This window comes from Mustela nivalis (assembly GCF_964662115.1).
Source record: "Mustela nivalis genome assembly, chromosome: 11".
NCBI lineage: Eukaryota > Metazoa > Chordata > Mammalia > Carnivora > Mustelidae > Mustela > Mustela nivalis.
In genome coordinates this window covers 75,760,245-75,772,891 of record NC_139030.1, presented here as the reverse complement: position 1 = coordinate 75,772,891, position 12,647 = coordinate 75,760,245, and the positions used below count along the sequence as shown (strand labels likewise).

The window sequence follows — 12,647 nt, the reverse complement described above, 5'->3', positions numbered from 1 at the left end:
GTCTGTGCTCCGTTACTCAAACCGATCTAACTTGTTCACATGATAATTTTCTGTCTTCCTTTTCCGTTGGCTGCCCCGCACCTTAGTAGGTGCTCAACAAGTGTCTGTCGAATGGTTGGAGGAACCGGTGCACAGATGGATAGATAGACGGCTGGACGGCTGGATGGCTCCATGTCCCCGCGTCTGCCACACGGACTGCCGGAGAAGCCGCAGCGCGCTTACAGGGAAAGCCCCAGGCCCCCGCCCAAGGGCTCGCTGGAGCGCGGAAAGCTCGGCCCGCGGGCCGGGAGTCGGGCGGGGCTTGGCCCTTGGGGGTGTGTCCTCCCGGGCCCCCGCGCCCGCGCCCGGAGAGGCGCGCAGCCACCGCTGCAGGGCCCGGGCGGCCGTAGAGGACGCGCGGCGACGAGCATGGAGCGCGAGCTAGAGGAGCTCGTGGCGCGGCCCGCGCGCCCGGCAGAGCCGCCCTTCCAGGCGCTGGTGGAGGCGGCGGGCGGCCGCGGGCAGGTGCTGCTGGTGGGCGAGCTGTGGGAGCGCGAGCAGAGCCGCGCGCTGCTGCGGGACTTCGCCCGGGCAGTGTTCCCGCCCGAGCAAGCGGCGGGCAAGCCGGGCAGCGCGGGGGTTGGGACACCAGGGGCCGGGCCACCGGGGGTGCAGTGGGCGCCCGGGACGGCGGGGGCGCGCGCCATCCGCTCGCCGCTCGTCTTCGTGCTGTGCCGCGCGTCCTCGCTGACCGCCCGGGAGCCGCGGCGCCGCTTGCGGGAGATGCTGCGGGACGTGCGCGGCCGCCGGCGGGCCGGGGCGGCGCTGGTCGGGGTGCTGGTGGCCGAGGCCGGGCCCGAGGACACGGTGGCGCCAGGGTTGCGGCTCCTGGAAGCGCTGCTGCGCACAGTGTTCGGCCGCCAGGCGGGGGGCCCAGTGCAGGCGGCCGCCTATTGCCCTGGCCACCCGGCCTCCAGCGTGGCCGTCCAGGCGGCCGCCTGCAGGGCGCTACAAGCAGCCGGGTCCTCGCGACCAGGTGAGACTACAAGGCCCGGGAGCGGGGAGGCGCGGGTAGTGGGCGGTCTGGGGGTGGGGGGAGGCCCCGAAGTTGGAACTCTTTAGGCCAGCTTCTCTCCATGGGCACCACAGTAAACTGAGGCCCAGAGAGGGGAGGTGCCCAGCACTAGGCCTTCCAGCTACCGTGGATCGGGCCCTGGACCCGGGGTCCAGTCTGTTCCGGAAGGATCCAGAGAGCCTAGGAGACGCAAGGGCTTGGGAAAGCCAAGCAGACCAGCTCAATGCAGGGAAGTTGGTGGAGAAAGGGTTGGATTGGGCTGGGAGCTGGGGGGAGGGAGAGGAGGTGAGAAAGCATCAGGAGGCCCAAGTTCCAAGGTGGGAAGGGGAATAGAACTGGGACCTGGGAGGTGGCGGTGGCAGGAGCCTCCAGGACCCCGTGCAGCTAGGGATGTGGCCGTGGAGGCTTAGCGTGGATGCCCCCACCGGTTCACAGGAATAGGTGCCAAGGCTCTGAGTGTGGGGAAAGGGTGTGAGGGACTGCGGGCTCAGAATTTTCTAATCCCACTCTGGGTGTGCACCCACTGCTGCGTTTCTCTCCACGTTCTCCTGAAGCGTGGGAAGGGCAGTGAGGGCACCCAGCCTGGGTAACTACTGCCATCAGCAGAAGTGTGAGAAATCTCTTCCACCCTGGTACCGATCGGAAGGTTTTACGAGAGTTTTTCAGGGTCTCAGGATTAAAATACTGACACTAAGTTCAGCTGGATCTGGCGAAGCTGAGAGAGGCAGGATTGTCCTTTGCGCTCCCAGATCACTTCCTGCCTCCACCGTCCCTGCACTTGCTGCCATCCCCAAGACCTCAAGCCTTCCATTCTTGCTAAAGTGGTAACCAACACAGAGACTGTGTTCTGCTTCTCTGGGCATCGGTGTGATAACCAGAAACTGGAAGATGCCAGGCTTGCGGGGGGGGGGGGTGCTTTTCCATCAAGGAGACCTGGTACCTCTGATGTCCCAAATGTCCCAGACCTACCAGCTAGCTTGGCCTGCCAGAGTGAAAGCCATGCATCTCAGCCCTAGGCTCTGCCCCAGCCTCACTCCACCGACCCCCACACCTAGTGCTTACAACCCCTTTCTGTTAAATCTCTGATAGTCAGCTAAATTTGAAACTCTATAACAGTGTTCTGAAAGACATGAAAAGTCCTGAGGTGAGTTGTTATTGTGATTGTCACTGCCAGTCCTTTCACAGATCTGGCCCCACAGGGGAAAGGAAGGAATTTACACAAACAGATTTTCTGCTCCCAATAACCTGGTATCTAGAAAATTCCGAGTTCTTAGTCTCTTAGCCCTCTCCCATTCTCCAGGAACAACTTTTAATTCCCCAGAGCCAAGTGTGTTCTGGCCTCCTCTAAGTTTTTGTACATCTTAAAGTTGCCTTGAATGAAAACCCATTTCTCCTGCCCTCCTATTCACCTGACCGGTCCCATTTTATCATTTGGGACCAGACTTCCTCCTCCAGGAAGCCTTCCCTGACCCTCCCCACTCCCACTTGTAAATTTGCAAGTGAAATCCCAGAACTCTTAAGCACTGGATTTTGTCACTTGGTGAGTTTAACCACCGTTATATCCCCATTTCCCAACACCTTGCCTGGTATGCAGAATCCTTGCCTCCTTTGAAATATTATCACTTAAGAAATCTTAACACTTTGCAAAGGAATCATTCTTTACTGTTTAAACTTGTTTCTACTTTTATAGAAACATCCTGAACAACATGAAACCTTTTACTGATGACCAAAATTGATGAGTATAGGTATAACTCACTGTCCACTACTCTCTTTGGGGCTTTTTCAGTGGACAAAGCCATGGATTGCTAACACGAAACAGTCCTGTTGCTAAGATTTTGAGAGCAACTGCATCTGGCTTTTTTAAGTTTTCCAATCTCTTTCTTCACTGCTTGATGGCTATTCTTATACTTTTAGGTTGCCCGATCTTGGCAATGACCTTTTACCTAATTATGCTTAATCCAGCTGAGGACCCTGATCCTAAACCAGTGAAGGACCCAGTCTTATTAGAAGTGGGTACAAATTCAGAGTAAATAGGTCATGCGTGAGGATTTATAAACAAGATGTTCTGTGTTCCAGTTGGCCATTTTCCTGAGAGTGGGGGCTCCCAGGTGCTGAGGTGTTTATTATAATAAGGAAACTAGACTTTTGAGCATTGCCAATCAATTAGATGAAAAATGGTAGCTTATAGTTTTAAGTATTAAAGTTTCTACTGTGTTGAAAACTTTAAAAAAATAAGGAAACTAGACTCAACATGTAATTGATTTCGGGCACCTGGGTGGCTCAGTTGGTTGGGCGACTGCCTTCTGCTCGAGTCATGATCCTGGAGTCCCAGGATCAGGTCCCACATCAGGCTCCCTGCTTGGCGGGGAGTCTGCTTCTCCCTCTGACCCTTCCCCCTCTTGTGTTTTCTCTCTCTCTCTCTCTCAAATAAATAAATAAAATCTTTTTTTAAAAATGTAATTGATTTACAGTAGTTATAAAAAATGATTAAGTCTATTCCCATTAAGAGATAGTTTGAACCAAAACTCAAGGGGAAATTTCTGCTCTTTGAGTATTTTCTTTGGTGTGTGTCATTGTTATTAGTTTTATGTCACTTTTTTGGGGGGTCAATTTTGCAAATACAAAAACTCCACCCCACTTAGCAAAGCAGAATCTTTTTAAAAATTTTTTTAAAGATTTTATTTATTTATTTGAGAGAGAAAAAGAGAGAGCACAAGCGAGGGGAGGAGCAGAGGGAGAAGCAGACTCCCTGCCGAGCAGGGAGCCTGACATGGGGCTCAATTCCAGGACCCTGAGACCATGACCTGAGCCAAAGCAGATGCTTAACCTGCTGAGCTGCCCAGGAGTCCCCCAGAATCTTTGTTTTTTTTAATCAAACAGTTGAAACTAGGGCAGTTGATAATTGAAGCACTTGGTTTGCTGAACAGAAAAATCTCTCAAACGTACTCACCTGATGCGTCTGGGACCTTGTGTTCTTTCTGGCAGCAGGACCCTGGGAGAGACCGGGCCTCCCAGCACTGCTGGCATGCTTTTCCTGGGGTCCCTGGAGCCGGGGGAAGGATCCAGATGCCACCTCCCCCAGTGACCCAGCTCAGGGTGAGTGTGCTGCCTTCCTGACCTTCTGGACCCTGCAGGCCAGGTGCTTGGGATTATGGGGTGGGTCCTGTGCACACAGGGACCTAAGGGATAGGGTTGACCGAAATCCATGGAGCAGTTGCCATGTGCGGGGCGTGGAGGTGAGTGATGTGAGGATGTGAGGTGTTCCTGCCGAGGGCCAAAGGCACACTGACCCCCCAGTAGGGCTCTAGCCCCATGGGTCTCCCACTAATGAATGCATCGGTGTGGTCAGGGCAGGTGTCCACCCCGTGCATGGTCAGGTGCTTGGAGACAATGCATTTAACCTTCCCCTGAGGCTCCAGAACACACGACCTTGGAGCCAGGGATTGGAGATTGTCCTAGGCAGCAAGGGGAAAACCTGGGAGAGGAAGCAGTGTGAATGAAGGCCTGCGGGCATGATGTCATGCTCAGAAAAGGGGCCCCCATTGGAAGTGCCAGAGGGTGAGGACCAAGAGACTGGGAGGGCTGAAGCTGAGGAGAAGAGCTGGGACCAAATCGGGACTCTGGACCCAAGTGTCGTACGAATAGTGAGCTGCTGGCCATTTCTGAGCAGGGCTGTCCAGATTAGGGGCGTTTTGGAGAGGTGACAAGACTGTGAGGTAGGGCAAGACTAGAGGCAGAGCCAATTAGGAAGGGACTGTCTAGTCCCAGGAAGGACAAGAAGCAGCCTGGACCCAACACTGGCAGTTTGGGAAGGGAGAGGAAGGAACTCGGCTGGAAGCCTTTTCTAGTGTAGGCTTCTCAAGCCGCTAAAGAGAGAAGGGGGAAAAGACAGTTCTTCGGGGTCCCTAGGAGCACCCAGTGGGCATTGAGGCTGTTGTGAGAGCTATAAAGTATTGGGGGAGTGCGTTGTAACCACCTAAATGTACGTGACCCACGGCCCCTGCATGTACTGAACAGCACAGCTCTATTACAGAAGCAACGGGCAGTGGTTTAAAACAAACTTTTCTTGTGTCCCTTATGTTTAAAAAAATCACCAGGCGAGGTGTCAGCCTTCCCTTGGCACGTAAGAAGTGAGCACAGACTCAGCGGCTTACACCAACACCCGTTAATTCCTCACAATTTCCATGGGTCAGGAGTCTCACAAAGCCGATCAGAGTGTCGCCCGGGCTGCATTCCTTTCCGGAGCCCAAGGCCTTCATGCTGCCATGGGTGTGGGCAGAATTTCCTTCTCCGCTGCCTTCTTAGTGGCTATCAGCTGGGGCTCCTCTCCGCGGACAGCCATCTTGCCACACGTCTCTCAACACAGCAGCTGCTCCTTCAAGAAGCAGGAGACTTTCTGGTCTCCGATAATGTCACTCAATCCCAGGAGGAATTGTTCTGTTGTCCTATATGGGACCCTAATCAAGGGAGTGACGATCCCATCCTAGTGACAGATGCCACTGGCACTAGAAGGAGGCAGTTACGCAGGAGGGGTGCACCGAGTGGTGGAAATCTTAAGGGTCATCTTAGAATTCAGCCTATCACGGGGGAAAGCTCAAAAAATTTGAGAAAGGAAAACAAGTATGAAAATCATTTGCTGAATCCCGTCACTCAAAAGTAAATATCAGCTGTATTTGGACATAGACCATTCTGTTCATCTGTCTGTCTACCTATCTGTGTACCTCTTTGTGCCGTTTACATTGTAATAAATACGCTTCTATATAATACATGAATTATCAGCCAAATGTATCAGGTATTCAAAGCATTCCGTTGCAAAAATGTTAACTTCAGTCTCTCCATCGTCAGTGTGGATATTTCTGGAAACCAAAGGGAAAAAATAATAAACCAAAGGAATCAGAAACAATTTTACATAAATCTTGGATAACTCCCCTCTCTGTAGGATGTAACAATTTTCTTTAAAATTTTATTTATTTAAATAATCTCTATACCTACCCCCATGGGGCTCAAACCCATGACCCTAAGATGAGCAGTTGTGTGCGCGGGATGCCTGGGTGTCTCAGTAAGTTAAGTGTCTGCCTTCCGGGGCTCAGGTCCCACGATCAAGTTCAGTATCAAGCTCCTTGTTTACCAGGGAGCCTGCCTCTCCCTCTGCCTCCTGCACCTATTGCTTCTGCCACCCCCCATCAACGAAGAAATAAATAAAATCTTAAAAAAAAAAAAAATGAAGTTACATGCTCTTAGAACTGAGCCAACCAGCATCTCTATAGCATATAACAAATTAATCTCAAGTAGAAGTGAATGTTTTAAAATGAAAATTGCATTCATGGACTATGTGTATGCATTTATAACTTACACAATAAATATGGAATTAGACAGACATTCATACATACCGTTCTGGAATCTGCTTCCTTCACAGCAACATATTGTCAGTGTGCAATATTCCACAGCACTAATTACCTATCAGTAACATATTGTCTCTTTCAGGGGAATGGTGTGTAATTGTAGATTCACATGCGGTTGTAAGAAATCAGACAAAGAGATCCTGTATACACTTGGCCCACTTTCCCGCACTGGTAGCATCTTGCAAAACTATAAGATGATATCACAACTGGGATATTGACATTGAAACAATCCACAGATCTTATTAAGAGTCCCTCAGTATTACTGTGTGTGTGTGTGTGTGTGTGTGTGTGTGTGTGTGTGTGTAGTTCTATGGAATTTTATGCATCTTTTTTTAAAGACTTTATTTTTTTTGAGCAAGAGACTGCATGAGCAGGAGCTAGGGGCAGAGGGAGAGGGAGAAGCAGACTCTGTGCTCAATGGGGATGATGCATCATTTTTAATGCCAGAATCTCATCATATGGGTGAGCCATGGTAAACTCAACCAGTCCCTTCTTTGGACATTACATTAGGTTAGGATGCTTTTGGCTACAGGGAGAGAAACCATGGCTCAAGCTGGCATAGCAAGGGCATTCAGTATCTCGCCTAAAAGATAGTCTAGAGGTAGAGTCATCTTCAGGGCTGGTCAATTCCGGGGCCCAGTGACCCCACTGAGGACCTAGGTCCTTTCCTTCTCTCTGCTGAGTCACCATCCGTGTCATTTCATCCCAAGATGGCAGTTCCACTAATTATTCCTAATTATTTCCTTAGGATAAAATCCTAGAAGTGGAATTGCTGGGTCAAAGGGTATGTACATTTTTAAGGGTCTCGATGCATATTTTACTGTGGTTTTTAAGTAGATATTACTGGGGCCAACTTCCTCCCTTTTGCTCCTAGCTTACTCACTCCTAAACTTGACCTTCTGATTGGGTGATTCCTTCTCTTCTGTTCCAGATCACCTCCAGGACACTGAGGAGGAGCTGGCCCTGACAACCATATGTCCCAACGGAGACTGTGAGGACCACAGGAAGGGGTCGAGAGCCTGTGATGGACTTGTCCCTGCTCCTGCTGACCCCGCAGTAGACTCAAGATGAGGGCTGGACCAGCGGGCCACCCGTGCTCTTAACCTACACACTGGGGACTGGCTCCTTCTCACTGAGCCCCCTTGCTTCCATGTTGACCTTGGAATGGTGGTATCTACAAAGGCGGTGGGGGGCTGCTGCATTGAACCAGCTAGGAAAACTTAGTTTCCTGGAACCTGCCCACCCCCACCTCACATTTGCTCACTCCCCGATCACAGTAAGGTTATCTGGCCTTTCCGTACCTCAGTTTTTTCTATGCCACTAGGACAGGTGCCTGTCTACCTTTAGGCTCTGTGGTGCTGTGGCAGCCCATGGTGTGTTTGCATGAAAATCCATCATTTCACGTGCAACTGGAAAGAACTCTGGAACGGAAGTCATCAGATCAGGAACGGGGGTGGCCTTGGACATGTCACTGAACCTTTGGAGCTTCTGTTTCTCAAACACATGACGAGGCTCTGAGCCCAGGGGCTCTCAACCAAGAACCAGGCTGCCATTCCAGGCAGCACTGGAAAGGTGTGTGTTTGAGTGTGAGTGTGTGTGTGTGTGTGTGTGTGTGTGTTGTGCAGGGGTTACTGTGACTATGCGGTACCCCTGGCACTTAGTGGGTTTCTCACAACCTACGGTACAATCTCTAACAGTAAAGATTTGTTCCACCAAAATTGCCCATCATGGCTCCTTTGAGAAACTGAGTGAGCCAATCCCTTCTCCCTGGGAAATTCTAAGAGTACCCCGCCCCCAGAAGAGAGGGTTGGGCTTCCTGAGACCTTGGCTCCCAGAGCAAAGCCAACATAAAGATTGCACTGCTGCCCTGGGGGCCTGTTGGGTCAGAGCAAAGACAGCCACCTGCTTTGCATGCCCTCTTTCTTCCTCCTCTTGATGTTGACTTTCTGTGCCAAATCCTTTGAGAATAAGGATGCTGGGAACTGCCCATGACACCAAACAAGAAAGATAGGAATGTGCATTACAAGGACGTGGGACTTTCTCTCCATTTCAGGCCCTTGTCCAAGGTCAAAGCAGACCCAGCCCAGAGGTACCAAGTTCCTGAATCCTTTTTTCTCTGTTTAAGAGTCAGACAGGGTTGATGATGATGTTCCTTTCAAAGCCAGGAAAGCCATCTGTTCACTCGTAGAAGGAACTCTGCATTACCTCCCTTGCCTTCCTCGCCTGCCCCTGGAGAAATGCAGTCTTTGGAATGAGAAAGAGCAGCTCCTGGTTTGCCTTGGTAGGAAGCAAGTCTAAGGAGAGCAGCTAAATTCATTCATTTGTGCATGATTTGCTCTGCAGACATGCAGCGGGCCTATCTGCCCAGGATTCTACTGCATACCTTCCAGTAGTTACTTTGGCTTTCATGTCTGGTACCAAAATGTGGAATTGGAAACCTGTGGCTGAGGGACTGTGTGATATCAAGGTGGGGTCCCTCCTGGCTCTAGGCCTCAATTTATTCTTCATATTAAGCAGCCCAATGCTATCCCTTCTTTGCCTCATGGGGATAGCGTGAGGGCAGGCAGGGTGACCTTTTATTTGGGGTTGGTTAGCAGCAGGTGTCATTTTAATAATGCAAAGCTGTCTTACCAATACGTAGACCCAGCTGACCTTCTACACAAGAATGAACTCAATGGATTACTGTAGATTTTGTTTTGAAATGGGGAGACTGGTATTTCCAAAGCTGCTCTATTTTTCTATATGGGATCGAGTTTTTTATTTGGTTGGGGGGGGATCCTTTATTAAGGTGGGAAATTACCTAAGGCAGAAGTTACAAGGCACAGCCTCTGCTGTTTAAAAACCTTTTGTATTTGTTGCCAATATTGGAAACTTGAGAAATTGCACATAAAAAATGTAGCTTGCTGGATAGAGGACAGGGCATGCCATCACATCCAGTTCGCTGCAACCCCCCTCCCCTGGGTAGAGCCCCCCTCCCTCCCATCTAATCTGCCTCTCTACTTCACTCCTACGTGCCACCTGCCTGGTCCTGATGAACATTCAAGTTCGCATACCTGTGGGGTAAAGAGTGGTCTACGTATAACTTTTTCATTACTTTCAGTATCTCTGGTGACTAGCTAAAGACAGAAGGTCTTTCCTGAGGTTCGTGTTCTGCTTCCCAACCAGGAAACATGCGACTGGACTGAGAGTCTTCAGGGCCTATGTTGGGTTTCTCAACATGTGGCTACACATGATCTTTTTAGGAATAATCTAGTTGGTATTTTTCTAGCAGACACAAGAGTTAGGTGCTGGAAGGGATGACCTTGGTGGTAGGTCTCTTCCCTGAGGACTTTTACAAGGCCCGAAGATTGCGGTGGGCCTGTCTGGGAATAGAGGCCCCAAATGGGGTCAGTGGTACTGAGAGCCATTAGTGGGGATCTCTAGCCAAGTCACACTTTGGGCTGGTGGGTATTAATCCTTCTAATATGGGAGTAGTTGTGCTGCTTCTGATTTGAATCAATTATTAATTCTTTCTACCTAATAAAACCGAACAGTAGCTCACGGCTATCTAATCAAAATCAGAATGGATCTTCGCATTTGTTCTCAAAGCATTGCTCACAGGGGCCCGTGGGAGCAGGGAGCCTGGGCAAAAGGTGGGAACCTCTGGAATAGTTTGGCCTGAAAGACTTCCAGTCCTGCCCTGGGGAAACATCTCTACAACCCTGTCGGCGGCTGGAATTGGAAAAACATGTAGCCAGAAAGTAAATGTTTGAAAAGAGATGGTTTTCAAAGATAGCATTTTGCTTGGGGCTCACCCAAATGTGTGTGTTCGTTTGCACCTATGAGCATGTTTAACGAGGCAAGATGGCCTTGCCTCAGCCCCAGAGAGCCCTGTATAATATTTGTGTCATGGTTTCTCTCCTCTCGAAGTATTTGTCTCCAAGACTTACCATGCAAGAGGAGTCACAGAACAGGGCAAACCTGCAAAGGGGCCGGGGTTTAAGGCCCCCAAACACCAGTGTGTTCTCAACAAGCCCCCCTCTTATACCAGCCAGAGAACCCAGGACCCAAGCTCATGGGAAAAGGCGACGACAGCCATGTTAACCTGATAGTCTATGCGCTTCAAAGTGTAACAGCTCCTCACTGTGGGGCTGGCTCCCTGAGATCGTGAGGCCTGCACTTTGCCCTGTTTGGACTGGCAAACATAAACAGCACAGTGGGGAGAGAGTCTTTTGTTTGATACCCTTGATACCCGAGGGCTGCACAACCCCCTTCTGACCCGGTCTTGTGTGTTAATGTATCAAGGATTGAGACAGACTGTTGCTTGTGTAATCTTTGAGTTCAAAGGAAGTGAGGTGCAAGGCAGGGTGGCTGACCAGCATTGTACACAAATTCTTCAGATGCCTTTGCCCCCCTGAGCCAGAGCCCTTGGGTTATGTTATATTTGGGGCTGCTGAACTGGGAGCAGAAACAGAGGCTACCTACGGGGATATGCCCTGGTTCACAGAGATCCCAAAGTGAGCAAGGTGTGTAATGGCTCAAGTCCAGAGTTGGCCCGGGCCCTGGGGCCTCTGCGGGTCCAGGGCTTTGGCAAAACCCTGTCTGGCTTCCTCACTGAGCTCCCTGACCTCCCCAGCCAGGGCCCCTGCTGCAAGGGCAGACCCACACCTGACTGGTGAAATTCAGAGACCCTTAGGTAGGAGTTCACATGGTAAGTCTTAAGTCAGGCTGGGTTTTGTCCTGTTCTGCACTTGTGGAGTCGTTAGGCTCTAAGTCCTTGTGACCAAGCCCTCATTCTGAGTCCTGATTACACACACTGGGTCTTGCTGCCCTTCGTTTCTTCTTTCCCTCACTGGTTAATGAGGGTTTCTCAGATTGTTACCCCAACTCTGGGCTACCCTAACCAACCACCTGCCATCCCAGGGATCTTGCCCACTCCAGACCCCCTGGCTGCCAGGGCAGCCACTTTAAGCCCCTTGTTCCCTGGCAGGAGGGCGTCTCACCTTTAGCCTCTCTCCCTCAATCTGGTTTGGTCCAGCCTGTGCCGGCACCAAGGAGCAGGGCCAGGCCTAAAAGGGAGGTTAGAGGGCACAAGACCTCTGGGTAGGTCTAGACCAGCCTTGCCTAAGAGAAATCTAACACCAGGACCATATGTAGGTTTAGATTTTTCTAGTAGCCACATGAGGAAAAATATAAAACAGATGGAACTAATTTTAATAATATATTTTATTTAATAACATATTTTATTTAGTCCAGAATGTCCACTTAAATATAAAACATTTGTAATGACACAGTTTGCATCTTCGAAATCCTGTGAGGCTATTACACAACAGCTTGATTTAAACACTAAATTTTTAAACCCAAATAACTTGATCTGTATTTAGATTTCATGAAATTCGTAGTTGAAAAAAAAGAGATTCACTCTCAAATTGCTCTAGATATACTTAAAAGTTCACCAATAACTAAATTGGGCATCAGTCTTTAAATTTTAATGAAATGAAATAAAATGGAATCTAAAAATCAGTTCCAGGATTTGCAATAGTTGCGTTTCCAGTTCTTGGTTGCACCTGTTGCTAGGGTCTAGCCAGTGTGAAAGCAAGAGTCTAGAACAATGGAAACGTGCAGGATACTGGTCTTGGGGGTTTGGTGTGGCTCTTCCCGCCTCACCCCCAGACCCCCAGGAAGGGAAGGGCAGTGGCTTCCTGCATCAGCTTGTCAAGTTTTCCTGTCGCCCAGGATAGGAGCTGTCCTCCCGCAGTCCGCCCCCCAGGGAAGAGAGTTCAGTGTCTCAGATGGCTTTGCTGGTCTTTTTGTGCCTCAGTCCACCCAGGGCCCCATCCAGGTGTTTCCCTCCCATCAAGTACCGCCCCCCCCCACCCCCGGAATCCCGTCTCACACTGCATTTCTGCTCCATGAACAAATGATTTCACTCTTCTAGCATGTGGCATGCGTGGTGTACCTAAAGCATCCACCAGCCTCCGCGCCTGGCCCTGAGACCTAAGATCTGAGGTTTATTCAGCGCTGCTCTACACCAAACCCTGAGTAGAGCCCCTTCCTTCACTTAGGGCCCTGCCAGGCAGGTGGGCCTGTCCCCTCCGCGCCTGGGAGGTTGGGTGGCCACAGCGCCGCTAAGTGGCAAAGCAGGGATTTGATCCCGTGTTTCCCGGCTCCGACGACGCCTGCCCTTATCAACTCATAACGCTGCAGCTCAA

The 12,647-nt window shown here is 50.4% G+C and overlaps 1 protein-coding gene across 2 annotated transcripts; it reads left to right on the top strand.

Moving 5' to 3' along the window:
- Positions 1 to 334: 334 nt before the first annotated feature.
- On the top strand, positions 335 to 10,013 carry LOC309843846 (uncharacterized protein C2orf72). Of its 2 annotated transcripts, none has more exons than XM_082689795.1 (3): positions 335 to 1,015; positions 4,043 to 4,150; positions 7,388 to 10,013. In XM_082689795.1, exons 1-3 carry the CDS (start codon positions 409 to 411, stop codon positions 7,525 to 7,527), a joined length of 855 nt encoding a protein of 284 aa, XP_082545921.1. In that variant the 5' UTR covers positions 335 to 408; the 3' UTR covers positions 7,528 to 10,013. The 2 variants fall into 2 exon arrangements, with proteins under 2 accessions (XP_082545921.1, XP_082545920.1); XM_082689794.1 differs by having other exon boundaries at positions 337 to 1,015; positions 4,040 to 4,150.
- Positions 10,014 to 12,647: the final 2,634 nt, after the last annotated feature.

Coding starts and splice junctions, on each gene's coding strand:
- LOC309843846 (XM_082689794.1), top strand. CDS start 409: ATGGAGCGCGAGCTAGAGGAGCTCGTGGCGCGGCCCGCGCGCCCGGCA. Junction 1,016..4,039: donor AGCCGGGTCCTCGCGACCAG/GTGAGACTACAA, acceptor TCTTTCTGGCAG/CAGGACCCTGGGAGAGACCG. Junction 4,151..7,387: donor CCCCAGTGACCCAGCTCAGG/GTGAGTGTGCTG, acceptor CTTCTGTTCCAG/ATCACCTCCAGGACACTGAG.